The sequence below is a fragment of the Stegastes partitus genome, unplaced genomic scaffold, assembly GCF_000690725.1.
Source record: "Stegastes partitus isolate 25-593 unplaced genomic scaffold, Stegastes_partitus-1.0.2 Scaffold552, whole genome shotgun sequence".
Taxonomy (NCBI): Eukaryota; Metazoa; Chordata; class Actinopteri; family Pomacentridae; genus Stegastes; species Stegastes partitus.
In genome coordinates this window covers 45,800-58,744 of record NW_007578283.1, presented here as the reverse complement: position 1 = coordinate 58,744, position 12,945 = coordinate 45,800, and the positions used below count along the sequence as shown (strand labels likewise).

General features: G+C 40.4%; 1 protein-coding gene across 1 annotated transcript in view; it reads left to right on the top strand.

The window, feature by feature from the left end:
• LOC103362059 (collagen alpha-1(XIV) chain-like) overlaps window positions 1-12,945 on the top strand; it is a gene marked incomplete at its 3' end in the record, with an annotated part of 152,543 nt that overhangs the window by 101,380 nt on the left and 38,218 nt on the right. The window contains exons 13-18 of the mRNA XM_008288317.1: window positions 750-879; window positions 8,237-8,376; window positions 8,605-8,731; window positions 8,817-8,956; window positions 11,274-11,406; window positions 11,704-11,748. Coding sequence (XP_008286539.1) covers window positions 750-879; window positions 8,237-8,376; window positions 8,605-8,731; window positions 8,817-8,956; window positions 11,274-11,406; window positions 11,704-11,748 — 715 coding nt within the window. The remainder of the gene's footprint in view (window positions 1-749; window positions 880-8,236; window positions 8,377-8,604; window positions 8,732-8,816; window positions 8,957-11,273; window positions 11,407-11,703; window positions 11,749-12,945) is intronic.

Below are 12,945 nucleotides of genomic sequence, written 5' to 3'. Positions count from 1 at the left end.
CTGTACATATATGGATTGCCACCAGTAGGAGCTTTAAAAATTTAGAGCAGGGGTTCTCAACTGGTCTCACCCTGGGACCCACATTTTCCCATGGTCATTAGGTTGCGACCCAATTTTTTTAGAATTCAATATATTTTCCTCTGCAACATGTATTTCAGAGCATATAACCATGTATAGTAACTGGACCGTGACAGCTTCAAGTAATTTTATGGCAGAGTTACCACCTGTGACTGAAAATCTGACACGTTTTACTTGCTAACAAGCACAGAAAAAAACAAAAAATCGGATAAATATGAGATCGCCAGGCATGAACTTTTCTTTAAAATTTGGTGAATTGAGGTGGAATAACCCAGCAGCTTGAGGGAATTCTGAAACAAATTGTTCTCTAAATCCCTACAGTTGCACCATCTCCACCGCCTGTTTGACTGCATGCTGCAGCTCTGAGCACGAGGCACATAGTTTTAAGGAGCCCGATCGATCCCACCTGCTTCTCAGAGCAACAAGCCACATTCAGAAATCATGTTATGCAACCGCAGCTTGATTCTCTGCTTGTCAGGACAGGAGTGCGGTTGATACAGTGGAAGCGTAGATATGCAGAGAGATAGATGATAGGACAGATAAACAGACAGATGGATGAGATACATGGAAAAGATAAGACAAGAGGTATAAAAAAAAAAAATGCATCCTCGTTCTGCTAAAGGCAAATACCTTCATGCTGTGTGTGTGTGTGTGTTTGTGTGTTTGTGCAGGTGAAGGTGTCGGACTCGGTGAACGAGGTGGAGCTGGAGGGTTTGACTCCAGCGACCGAGTACACGGTGACTGTTTACGCCATGTACGGGGAGGAGGCCAGCGACCCGATGACCAGCCAGCAGACCACATGTGAGTCTCAGTCACCTCCACAAACAGCACCTGAATAATAAAACAGCCCTCACATGTGCTTCGTTCATTCCCTCCTTCACCTAGAGTTCCCAGCAGCAGGCTGAAAAGCTGCCTTGCTGTGCATGAAGTGTCTTATTTTGGATCTTAACCCTCAGAACTCCAAGTAGTTTCTGCATCTTTTGATTTACTTTTATTTGGTTTTACTTCAATATAAATCCAGCACGTCGATAGAAATAGTTAAACAATGACTAGAAGTAGAGAGAACTCAGATGGGACCTCTGTGTACTATGATACAGTTAAATACCATGAATCATGCAAAAAATATATATAAAAAAAGCTGACTTTCTTTGATTATTTAGTTAACAAAAAGTTGTAAAAGCCTGATGCCCACTGGTGTTACCAATACTGGAAAAAAAAAAAAAACCTATCCCCATACTGTTGGTATTTACAGCTTCTTCTCTACACACAGCCTGCAGTTCAACCCAGTTTAGCTGAAAAGTCTTCACATTTTTGTTATGCAACTGTTACATAATGTTGCTGACTCACTCATGGCTTTACTTTTGCACCAAGGAGCCAAAATCTTTTTTTTTTTTAATTTTTTTTTGCCAGATATGTGCAGATATATGCAAATATTTTTGGAAAATTGTTCAATTCGGAATGTAGATGTTGATGAAAAATCACAATTAAAGCTTAAATTTATTTATTTTTCTAAACAAAACTGAAAGTCAAACATGATGAGTTCAATGACCGTCAGAAAGTAGACAATCCAACATTTTTTTTCCTATTTTAGCTGATTTTTTTTAGTTGATGGTTGATAAATAATGTAATTTTTGCATTGTTTTTTTTTGTTTGTTTGTTTTTAAAGATAACTGGCTTTTAAACCTGTCAGAGTTTTAAGGTTAAGAGGGTTAAACTAATGTACATGGATATACTTCCAATGTGACTGTCAAACACAACTTTATTCTTTCTCAACATCCTTTATTTTATTATCGAAGAAAAAGCAAAAATATGGAATGATACTGTGGATAGATCATAAAATTAAAGTCAGTTTCCTGGTTCAGGAGCTGCAGCTGTGAAGATTTATTGGTGCAGAAAGGATTGTTGTAAAGACATAATAATTTGAGAATATAAATGATTAATTTATGGGCATCATGTGTCTTCTGCAGTCTTCTTCTGTGTACATAAAATGTCAAACTTCTCAAACAGCGCAATGATATTGAGGACCAGGCAAAACTTTTCCAAAATGTCCTCATTTTCCAATCATATGCTCACTGTGAGGATCTAAGAAGAAGTCAAATGGGTCCTCACAGAGATAAAAGACCACACATCAACAGGCTTTGCTAACTGCTGATGAAAGTCAATTTCATTACATTCCCGGCAGATTTTCTGACCCGCTGCACTCAAGTCGCTTCCATGCTCATGTCTGAAAACACTCGCACTTCATTTTCCGCAGGACGTTTAGATTTATCGCACGTCTCCCAAAAGACGTGCCAGTTTGTGCATGACGGTTGCTTGCTTTCCCTTCCAGTGAAGTTTCAGCAGTTTGTAAAGATCTGTAGGTTAAAGGAACCGGCCTTTTCCCTCCAAACACTGCAGCAGCTAATTTCTCTCTTTAGCTTAAATCTCTACTATTCTAATCAGTGGAATCAGCTGTTCTACTCGTGTTTACTTTCCATTTGCACGGCGTTTGCTTGCCATTTGCACGGCTCTTCCAGAACAGCAGCCGACGGCGTGTACGAGTCGCGTCCCGGCACGTTCTTCTGCCTCCGACACAGCCAGCAGCCGGGCGATGCCAGAATCGCTGCGTGGCGCCGGCTTCCAGCTTCCACCTCGCGTAGCTATTTTTTGCCCCTCACTTTCATTCCTAAGAGTTTTGAAAGCTTCATGGAAGTGGCTCCCCCGGTCCGCCTTCCCCAGAATCTCCACCATGCTCAGTAATTAACGTTTTATGAAGACTCCTTTAAGGCTTGAGGCCTGCGGCTTTATGTCAGGGCATGTTTATGTCTTTATGATGTGTGTAGGGCTTTGAATGCAGGTCAGATTGGGACGCCAGGAGGCAAACCGAGGTAGTTTTTGTGAAGGGGGCGGGGCCTGAGGTCTCTCAAATAACTTTTCATAGTAAAACAACTTTCACTCATGCAGGCCGTTCAGAGTTTTATTTGCATACATTTAGTCAGTCATCCAGTATGTTTATCTGCGTCTTCGTTTCTCCTCGTGTTATTTCATCATTTATTTATTAAGTGCGAGCAGACATGAACTCCTGGGGCCTCATGTACAAAGCGTGCATACGCACAAAAACTTGGCGTACGCACTTATCCACGCTCACGTTCAGATGTATCAAGAGTGAAATGAACGTGGAAATGTGCGGTCCTCCACGCCAACTTCTTGACTGGCGTACGCACGTTTCTATTGCTTTTTAGCCGTTGGCGACACTTAGAGGTGATGCTGGGAATATAAAAATGTAAAAAAACAATATAAAAAAAGGTAATTCCTCAAAGTGATGTGCACATCAGAGACACTAAGATGAACACTTAACACACCCAGGTGTTTGCAATCAGATGAGTGGATTTATAAGTTGACCTAAAATGGTGCAGAAGACACCGTTAACAACAACGGCAGCTTTGGACCTGTTGGAGGATATTGCCAATGGAGCAGTGCCAAGAGAACGGGTTTCCAGAGACCTCAGGACGACGACTGGCTCATCAGCCGCTTTACGTTCCCGAGGGCAATTCGCTTAGAAATGTGCGCGGAGCTGCGGCCAGTATTGGAGCGCAACACGGCCAGGAGCCATGTCCTACCTGTGCCCATACAGGTGCTGACCACACTGGGCTTCTTAGCCACAGGGTCATTTCAGAGGGAGATGGCCGACCGACCGGGACTGTGCCAGTCGACAGTGAGCAGAGCCGTGCCAGCCGTGTGGGTTGGAACCATCCGAATGTCAGCCAGATACATCAAATTCCCACAGTGCAGTTGAACAGGACGACATAAAAGTGCAATTTGTAGCGACGGCCGGTTTTCCTGTTGTAATCGGAGCTATCGACTGCACACACATTGCTATAGAGGCACCATCACAAGATGCATGTGTTTATGTAAACAGGAGGCATTTTTTTTTTATTAAATCAGTGTACAGATCATCTGTGATGAGCAAATACAATTAAGTAACGTTGTTGCAAGGCGGCCTTGATCAAAACACATTCTGACCAACAGTATGGTTGAGAACAGGCTACAAGCTGGCATTGTCCTAATATTAATCCCCCCGACATGCATTGATGTGCGCCCCGGACGGGCATCAGCAGCTGCCTGTTGCGGCGGACCGGAGGATCGGCTGACGCCGGGGAGGCTGGAGGAATCCCGCGGGTCTGGGATACGAGGCTGGGACTGCGTCTCACAGTCTTCTCCTGCCTCATTGTCTGTTGGAAAATGATAAATTGAGTAATCTGACATGAGACAAAGTTTTGATTTCCTCTTTGATATCCTGGCATGATTATGCAAGAACCTGTATCTTGTTTGGCTGTGAGCAGATTATTGTATGAGCCGTATAATGAATAAATCTGTGAGTTACACAATAAATATTTACCTTGGGGGGATCTGAGTGACCTACGTGTGCTCCCACCACCCCTATGAGAGCAGTGTCACCCACAATAGCGGCGACTCTCCGCTCAAACGGGGTGAGTTCATCCTGGTTGCTATTATCTGATCTTGCAGAGCGGGGAATCCCACCTGTCGGCCCTGTTTATACTAACTTGCATATTTAAATTGAGGGCGTGGAGAGGGAGGAGTCTGGTACTCCAACATGTGCGGTCAATTCCACGCTGAGTGAGATGTACAAAGGAAATGTGCTTGAATTCCGGCGTACGCTCACTTTCGTTCATCTGGATTTTTTTGTGCGTACGCAGTTTTCAGGATTGAAGCGTACGCCAGGTTTCAGTATGAAATCCACGCAAGTCTTTGTACATGAGGCCCCTGCTGATAATCAGTTTTGCGTCCCATTGATTAGCTTCTATCATACAGCGGTTCTGATTGGAGTGAAGACTGNGGCTGTTTTTGATTTGTTCTGTCCAGAGAACATTTTTCCAGAAGTCCTGATTTTTGTTTATTGGCTATTTTCAGTTTTGTTGTTGTTTGAACAACAAAGACTTTTTTTTTTTCTTTCTGGCATGCCTTGCTTGCAGATTGAATTTGTGCATCAACAAGTGCAGAGATACCTGTAGATCCTGGGATGAAATGTAGGGCTTCTAATGATAACAAAGGCTCCACCATTGGCATCAAATCTGGAACCCTTGAGGGTGTATTTACGTTTTCCATAGTAGTGATCTGATTTGTTTTTATCAATTTAAATGACGAGAATGATCGCAAAAGGTCAGTTTTGTTTGACTATTTATCCTTTCTTATTTGTTTGGAGCCCTAAACCCACTCACCCGAATGACCCTTCGAACTCCAAATCCCATAGATGAGTTTCAAGGGTCTGGGTTTTGTTTTTGTTTTGTTTTTTAATTCAAAATTTTGCCTTTTACCTTTTACCACAGCAGGAAACTGCAAAACCAGGAAGAATTGCAGAATTTTCGACTTTCTGACAGCCCTACTTATTTGTTACGTGCCTTTCTGTTGGGAAACGTACCCAAATCTAAGCTTAAAAAAATCAGGATATTTAATCAAAATCCCTTTTTCAACATTTCACTGAAAATTCTGCAAAAATACATCGTTTACACCAGATTCTGCGGGGAAAAAAAAATCTAAATTGTGCACCCAAGAGCTCTTAGTGACTCAGCTGCAACCAACAGTCATGTGACTAAAATCCAGAGGTTTCAGCTGAACTTCAGGTAGTATTTACAGAGTCGAATGGAGACACGACAGAAGAAAATTAAAATTGCAAGTGTTAAAATATCCACAGCATATAGAGACACCATTTTTCTAGTCTTGAGAACTGCTGTGGGTAAATATGGTGAATCCAGGTTTTTCACATTTTTGTAAAATAAGTAATCAAAGAAATTCAACTTTATTATTATTTTTTCTTTTCTGGTTTATGGCATTAAAACTGTGCCGTGCTGCACACTAAACATTTTTTGAGTTCTCTATTTCTAGTCATGACTGTGCTATCTCTATAGAGGACTTTATATTGCAGAAACTGCTTGGTGTTCAGACAGTTAAAGAATAAAAGCTGGTAGTAATGAAAAGCAAAGAACAAGAGCATTTTTAAAACTTTTTGAGAAAAGCTTCACTTTACAGACATTCAGAGGACTCCTGCTGAGCCGCAGCATCATCTAAATGCTTTCCTTTTTAATGTGGAAGACACCTTTATGTGGATTCTTTTGGAAACTTTTGAGACTTACCTATCTCTAAACTTTTTAATTTCCCATCCTTCCCGTTCCTACGCTGACCCCGACACCACCTCCAGACGCTGTTTCTCCCCTACTTCCTCTCTGCTGCTTTGTCTTTACTCTGACCCTCGGTATAATTGAGGTGAAGCAACGGTGGCGGCGATCAGGTTTTTTTTCTTTTTCTAAAAAAAAAAGACAACAGATCTTTAATTCTAAGCGGAAAAGTTTCTGAGCATCAGAGTGAATCGGATTCTGTGGCTGAATTTTAAAAAGTAAGGGCAGGAGCGTTTTTTCTTTCCTTTTTTTTTTTTTTTTTAGACCTTTGTCGTACCTCAGAGACGGCATGAAAAAATGAAAGAGACAGAGGAAGTAGAGACAGAGCCTGAGGGAGTGTGAGTGATGTAATGAGGTTCTGTCCACTTTATAATTAAAATACTGCAGTCCAATAACCCTTGTTCCAAACCCCACGAGTGTGTGTGGAATCATGAGCCATGATAGCAGCAGCTCTGTTTAAATCAGACTTCTTATTAAGGCTCGGCTGTGTTTGTTTTGTGTTCCTGCTGCTGAATGAGGATGAACACAACAGCATATGCCAGAATCCTGTCATTCTTACCGAATGAGGTATAAATTGAACCCAATAATAATTTCTGAGAGCTTGTTGTGACGATGAACTTCAAGAAGGAGATCATTCGGATGGAAAGGAAGTGACACGAGCATTTGACATTAAACACAAAAAAGACAAAGGAAAAGTGAACTTTCTTAGATTACTTGTTGTACAAAAGTTTTTTTAAAAAAACAACATATAATCAACATGTACAGTATTTTGCCACGTGTTACTGATACTGGAAGAAAAAAAAATAAAATAGACCGCTCCACATACTATAGATGTTTTACTACTTGTTTCAATACCTGTTTGTTTTTTGGAATTTTTTAAATGACACTGTAGAATAAAGTTATTTTGATGCAAAATCACAAAAAACGGTAATGTTTCAACACACAGAGCACCAAATACATCTTATAAATAAGAGCAAATAACCATCTCATTAAGATACTGTCATTTTTCATCACTAAAATTGATTTTCTAGCTTTATTTTTTACAGGAGATCACATTTATTTTGTGGAGGATTTTTAAGGTTGAATGAAGATTATGAAAAAAAATGAAATTACCTACAATATCATAATAACAATTGGATAAATTATACACATAATGATGCAGTATTTGAACAGATTACTAGGACTTATTGATATCAAACGCTGATGAAAATACACTCATTCAAAACGTCACACACTCGTGAAAACGTCTTATACGAGATATCTCTAATTTATAAAAAAAATCAATGTAAACCTGCAAACCTCGTTCTTTTCTGCCAATTGTCACTAACTGTATCTAATTTCAGAAATATATTCACAGTTGTAAACTTGATTAAACAGTTTCATCATTAAAATAGGAGGAAATATTTGAAATTATGCTAAATTTGCTCATTTTAATCATCTGTTTAATTAAAAAACTTCATTTTTTTCATAAAACTTGGAATTATGTTGGTTTTCAATGTATTTCTACATTAGACATACACTTTCACACTCTACTTTTGTGGTTTTATAGATTTTTTTTAATCTAAAAAAAATACAGTTAAAAACAAATCTGTGCAATTTAAAGCCAAATTATCAATTTCTTTTACAATACAGTTAAACAGCAAAAAGTTGTGAGACTCACTGAAATAAGAAATTCGATATATTAAGTGTAAGGTGGTGTTGTGTGTGTTTTATTGTTCTTTTGTTGCTCTTTATATTAAACAGAACTAGAAGAACTGAGTGGTTCAAAGTATTTTTTAGAAGTTTCAAATGTATTTTAACAGTCAGTCTGTGTCAAAATAATCTTACATTTCTTCTTCTTCTTCAACAAAAGGAAATTATATGGTTATATATCATTTTACATTCGACCTGTAAATTCACATCTTGTTTTATAACAATCTGTACAATAAAAATGCCATGAAACTACAGTTTTGTTTTACAGTGTAGATTTGTTTTCTGCCCTTTAGTACCACTGATCCCTGCGAGGAACCTGCGTTTCTCAGACGTGGACCACAGCTCCGCCCGGCTCACGTGGGACTCGGCCTCCAGGAAGGTCAAAGGTTACCGAGTCATGTATGTGAAGACCAAAGGAGTCCAGACCAATGAGGTGAGAGGAGGCTGCAGAGGTTAGCAGACCTGTCATGCAGCGAGCAGTTTGCTTCTCCGTGTTGACATCAGAGTGAAGAAACTTGGAAGTCTGAAAGAACTGTGCTGAGTAACTCACTGCATGTTTCTGTGTTTGTTGGAGTTGTCATGTCAACAGTCAGGCTTTGGCACAAAGACCAAACCAAACCACCAAGGTGAAAGTCAAACTTGCTTGATTTTGTGTCTACAGGTGGATGTTGGCAGCGTGACAACCTGGTTGCTAAGAAACCTGACCTCCCTGACCGAGTACACAGTCGGCGTCTTTGCCATCTACGACGAAGGACAAGCCGAGGCCGTGACCGACAGCTTCACCACCAGTAAAATACATGTTATTAGGATGCCGCCTTTCTTATAATAGTCAGCTGTGGTATTATCTTAACCGTGACTGTTGTGTCCGTGCAGAGACTGTCCCGGACCCGATGGATCTGAGCAGCAGTGACGTCTCCACAGACAGATTCAGGGTGTCGTGGAAACACCCGGCTTCGGACGTGGTGCTGTACCGACTCATCTGGACACCCACCGACGGAGGAGACAGTGAGGAGGTTGGTGTTAAGCTCCCAAATATTCATGTTCCTGAGACAACTTTATTTGTGGAAGATGCACAACTGAAATATTATTTTACATATTTATTACAAATTAAAATATTACATATTTTGTTCTAAAAAAAAAAAATCACTTTTCCATTTCCCAGCTGCACGTCAAAGTTTGCTGTCCTCCATTTTTTAAAATATAAACTCACCTTCTAACATACGCAAAATAAGCCTCTGGTGTATTTCTCATTTGTGAAGCTGCTGATAAAATAAATAGATGAGTTTGTCAGGGTTACAGGTTTGGTTCCCACTTGGGTTTCTTGTTACTTTCCCTTGCAGAGCCTTCAACTTAGACATCTTTTGTACTTTCAATCGGTGGGAAATTGCTCAGTGGGCAGGTGTGACATACAGTGTCTGTGTTATTGGCCTTCACTTGTAAACAAGATTCTGACAAACATGAATATTGTTGCTCTTTATCGTAACTTGAAAAGAGCAATTCACTGTGTTCCAGTCGAGCAGCGTCGCCTGAGACGAAAATAATGATTTTCTTTTTCCTTGTTGTCTTTTCCGCCACTACTATCCAAAAGAAATCTGCAAAATAGCCACAACCAAACCTGAACCAGTCAACAACCATGTGTATCTGTCTTTTTCTTGTTCATCGTTGACTAAAACACAGTTTTATCTCATATCTGATACGCATGGATCAGACGAATTCATTAAGATATAAAATAAAGCAGAAGTGAAAAAGGTTCAACTTGTTCTGTCACACCGAGTCTCTGACTGGAAGATAATCTCAGAGATGATAATCCCCAAAGCGAGACGTGTTATCAGCGTCTTCACCTGTTGGTCCTTGATTTGCTGATCTTCGACAGTATCTTTTAACCTTCTGTCTGTACTTTCGCTTCAAATATATTGCTGTGATGTATGAAAATATTTAAACTGAATACAAATATGAACACTGCGTGCAAATAATCTTCTTTTCTGACTTGAAGAAAAAGTTCTGTCTATTGTTGTGGTTAGAAAAGGATGATGCCACAGTGGAGTCAGGTGAGGCTTTCAAGGACGCTGATCAGATAGTGGGACCAGTATACAAGCTCTCCTTTGACGGTAAATATTGGAGGCAAGCCTAAAATGCAGCTTTATTCAAATGACACCAAGCCAAGGTGGATGCTGGATGTTGCATCTGAGGGCTGCAACCAGGCACTTGAACTCAACGCTGTTTTTTGTCTAAGAAATCATTTCAGCAGTTGAAAAGACAATCCACCGCATGACTACAGATTACAGGAACAAGGATCCTCACATCTGACTCCAACATCTACAAAACCGTTCAGCTACAGAGGCCACTGATGAGATTGTTGGTGTGAACAACCGCAGATTATCTGCTCCGGCTGTGCGGAAACACCTGAGGGAAGCTGGTTCTAGATCCTCATCGTCTGCACCCAGGCCTTGATAGAACAGTATAATAGGCTGCAGTGGACAACCAGTCGCATTCATTGGACACTAGAGAGATGGAAGGCGTTTTTTTTGGGCTGATGGATCTCATTTGTAGCTGTACAGAGCAGATGGCAATCATGACAGACGTATTTGTGGTCATACAGGGGAATGCTATGCAGATGTCAATGGCCTGCGGAGGCGAATGAGTAACATATCTGAATTTAATCAATGGCAATGTCAATGCCCAGCGATATCAAAATAAAATCCTCAAGTCCTGCTCATTTGCCGCCATCACTTGACGTCTCAACAAGACTCATGTCTCCAGAAGATGCACTGCCCTTGTAGAAGCTGAAAAGGTTCTAGTCTTATGACAGCCTGCAGACTGTTTAGACATCCAACATTTATCGGACGCTTTGGATGTCCAACAACATCGTTCAGTCCCACAAAATGTCCATCAACTTCACCAAGCCCGTCATGGAAAGTGGGACAACACTCATGCAAACATGCATCAACAACCTCATTAACTCGACACCCATCCAACATCTTTAGGACGCTTTGGATGTCCAACAACATCATCCATCACCACAAAATGTCCATCAACTTCACTGAGCCCTTCACCGAGAGTGGGGCAACACTACACAAACCTGCATCTACAAGCAGATTTGTGTCTCGTTACTGACTTGTTTTTTCTGGTTTATGACTCGAAGATAACAACGCAAAAATCTAAATGACCCCACCCCTCTTTATAGCTTTTTTTTTGCTCAAAAAGGTTGCAACCGGAAATTGTACACGTAATGCCATGCACAGAAAATGCTTTTAAACCTTTTATGCTTCTGATCTTTTAGTCCTCTGCTTCAGGTGTACGTTGCCACTGATTTTTCCTGGTCTGTTTCAGGTTCTGGTAGATGGGAATATCAACACCTACGTGATAGACGGACTCAGCCCCTCCACAGAGTACGAAGTCCTCCTGGCCGCCATCTACGCCAACGAGGTCGAGAGTGACGAGGTGATCCTCGTCGAGACGACTGGTAAATTTAACGTTCCTACAACTCCAGGAATTCTGCTCCTCCGACTGTGCTCATGTTGTAAATGTCTTCACAGTAATTAGTTTGGCGCTCTGGCTGCTTTGCCAACTTGTTTTGTTTATCACGGAACCAATTTGTCACCTTTCTTTTCATCTCCCGTGTTCCGTTCTTAAGTCTGTAAACCATTTTAGAGGAGGACGGGGTTTTCCAGTTTGAAACCAACATCAAAGGATCCTTTCAACTTTGAAAAAATGCTTAGTCGTGCAGATCAATTAAATATTTTTTTATTTCATTTTTCAGTTGAAAGAACGACCACCGTGGCTACAACCACCAAGACCACAGCAGGTAAATATTGCAGTCATAAATCGTGTCCATTTCTTCTGAACTCCATCGCCTCCATCTTCCTGCACTTCCTCCCCTTCATCCATTTGGTCATTTTAAGACCTCCTCTTCCTCCTTTATCNCCTGCTGATAATCAGTTTTGCGTCCCATTGATTAGCTTCTATCATACAGCGGTTCTGATTGGAGTGAAGACTGGGTTCATCTGGTTGTTTGTTGCTGCTGTCACATTCGTTTTTTTTACTGAAATATAAAGTCCTGCACATCTATGGAAACAGAACAAGCCTGACTGGAAGGAGGTAGAACTTTAAAATGATTTGTGTGCAGCATGATGCAGTTTTACTGCCATAAATCATTAAAAAAAAAAAAGAAAAAAAATTAAAGTAAAAATTACTTTGATTATTCGTTTTACAAAAATCGAAAATATACGTAATCACCATTTACAACATTTTACAAAGAGCCCACAGCCGTTATCAATGCTGGAAAGATGGTGGCTCTGGATGCCATAGATATTTTAACACTTATATTTTTAATTTGTGTGCGTTTTTTCCCCGTTCCAGTCCGTAAACACTGGCTGCAGTTCAGCTGAAACGTCTCTGTTGGTTGCAATTGAGACACTGATGGCTTCATGGTTGCGCTAAGGGGTGCAGAATTATATTTTTTTTCACCGAACCTGGTGTGAATGTTTTATTTTTGGAGAATTTTTAAGCGAGACATAAGTGATTCAGATGAAATATCACAATTTTAAGCTTAGAGTAGGTTAAGTTTGCCAACAGAAATGCACTTCATAAATGAGTATCACAAGGACTGTCGGGAAGTTGAAAGGATGTATGACAGTTATGATGCCATACTGGGGATACAGAGTTCAAAAGAGTTAGTTTGTGGAGTTCAACAAGCAACAAAAGGGCCATCGGTGTTAGTCAACCTAATGTAACGTTAGCAGCTCTTTCAGCTTCGGTGACAAAGCTGCGATCCTCTGTGGTTTCCTGAAGCAAAGGTTAGGATTTATCCAGTAAACTGTTTTACACCAGAACTTAACATCTGTTGAGTTTAAGGGTATTTTATCTACATGTTATCACAATAGTCAAAAATAAAGTTCAATTTTATTTGCTAACCTCAAAATATTTTACCCAGTAGCTCATGAAATGCCTTAAAATCTTTTCTACATTCTCTCAGAGTAAGTTTGTGTTGTTAGACGAGAGA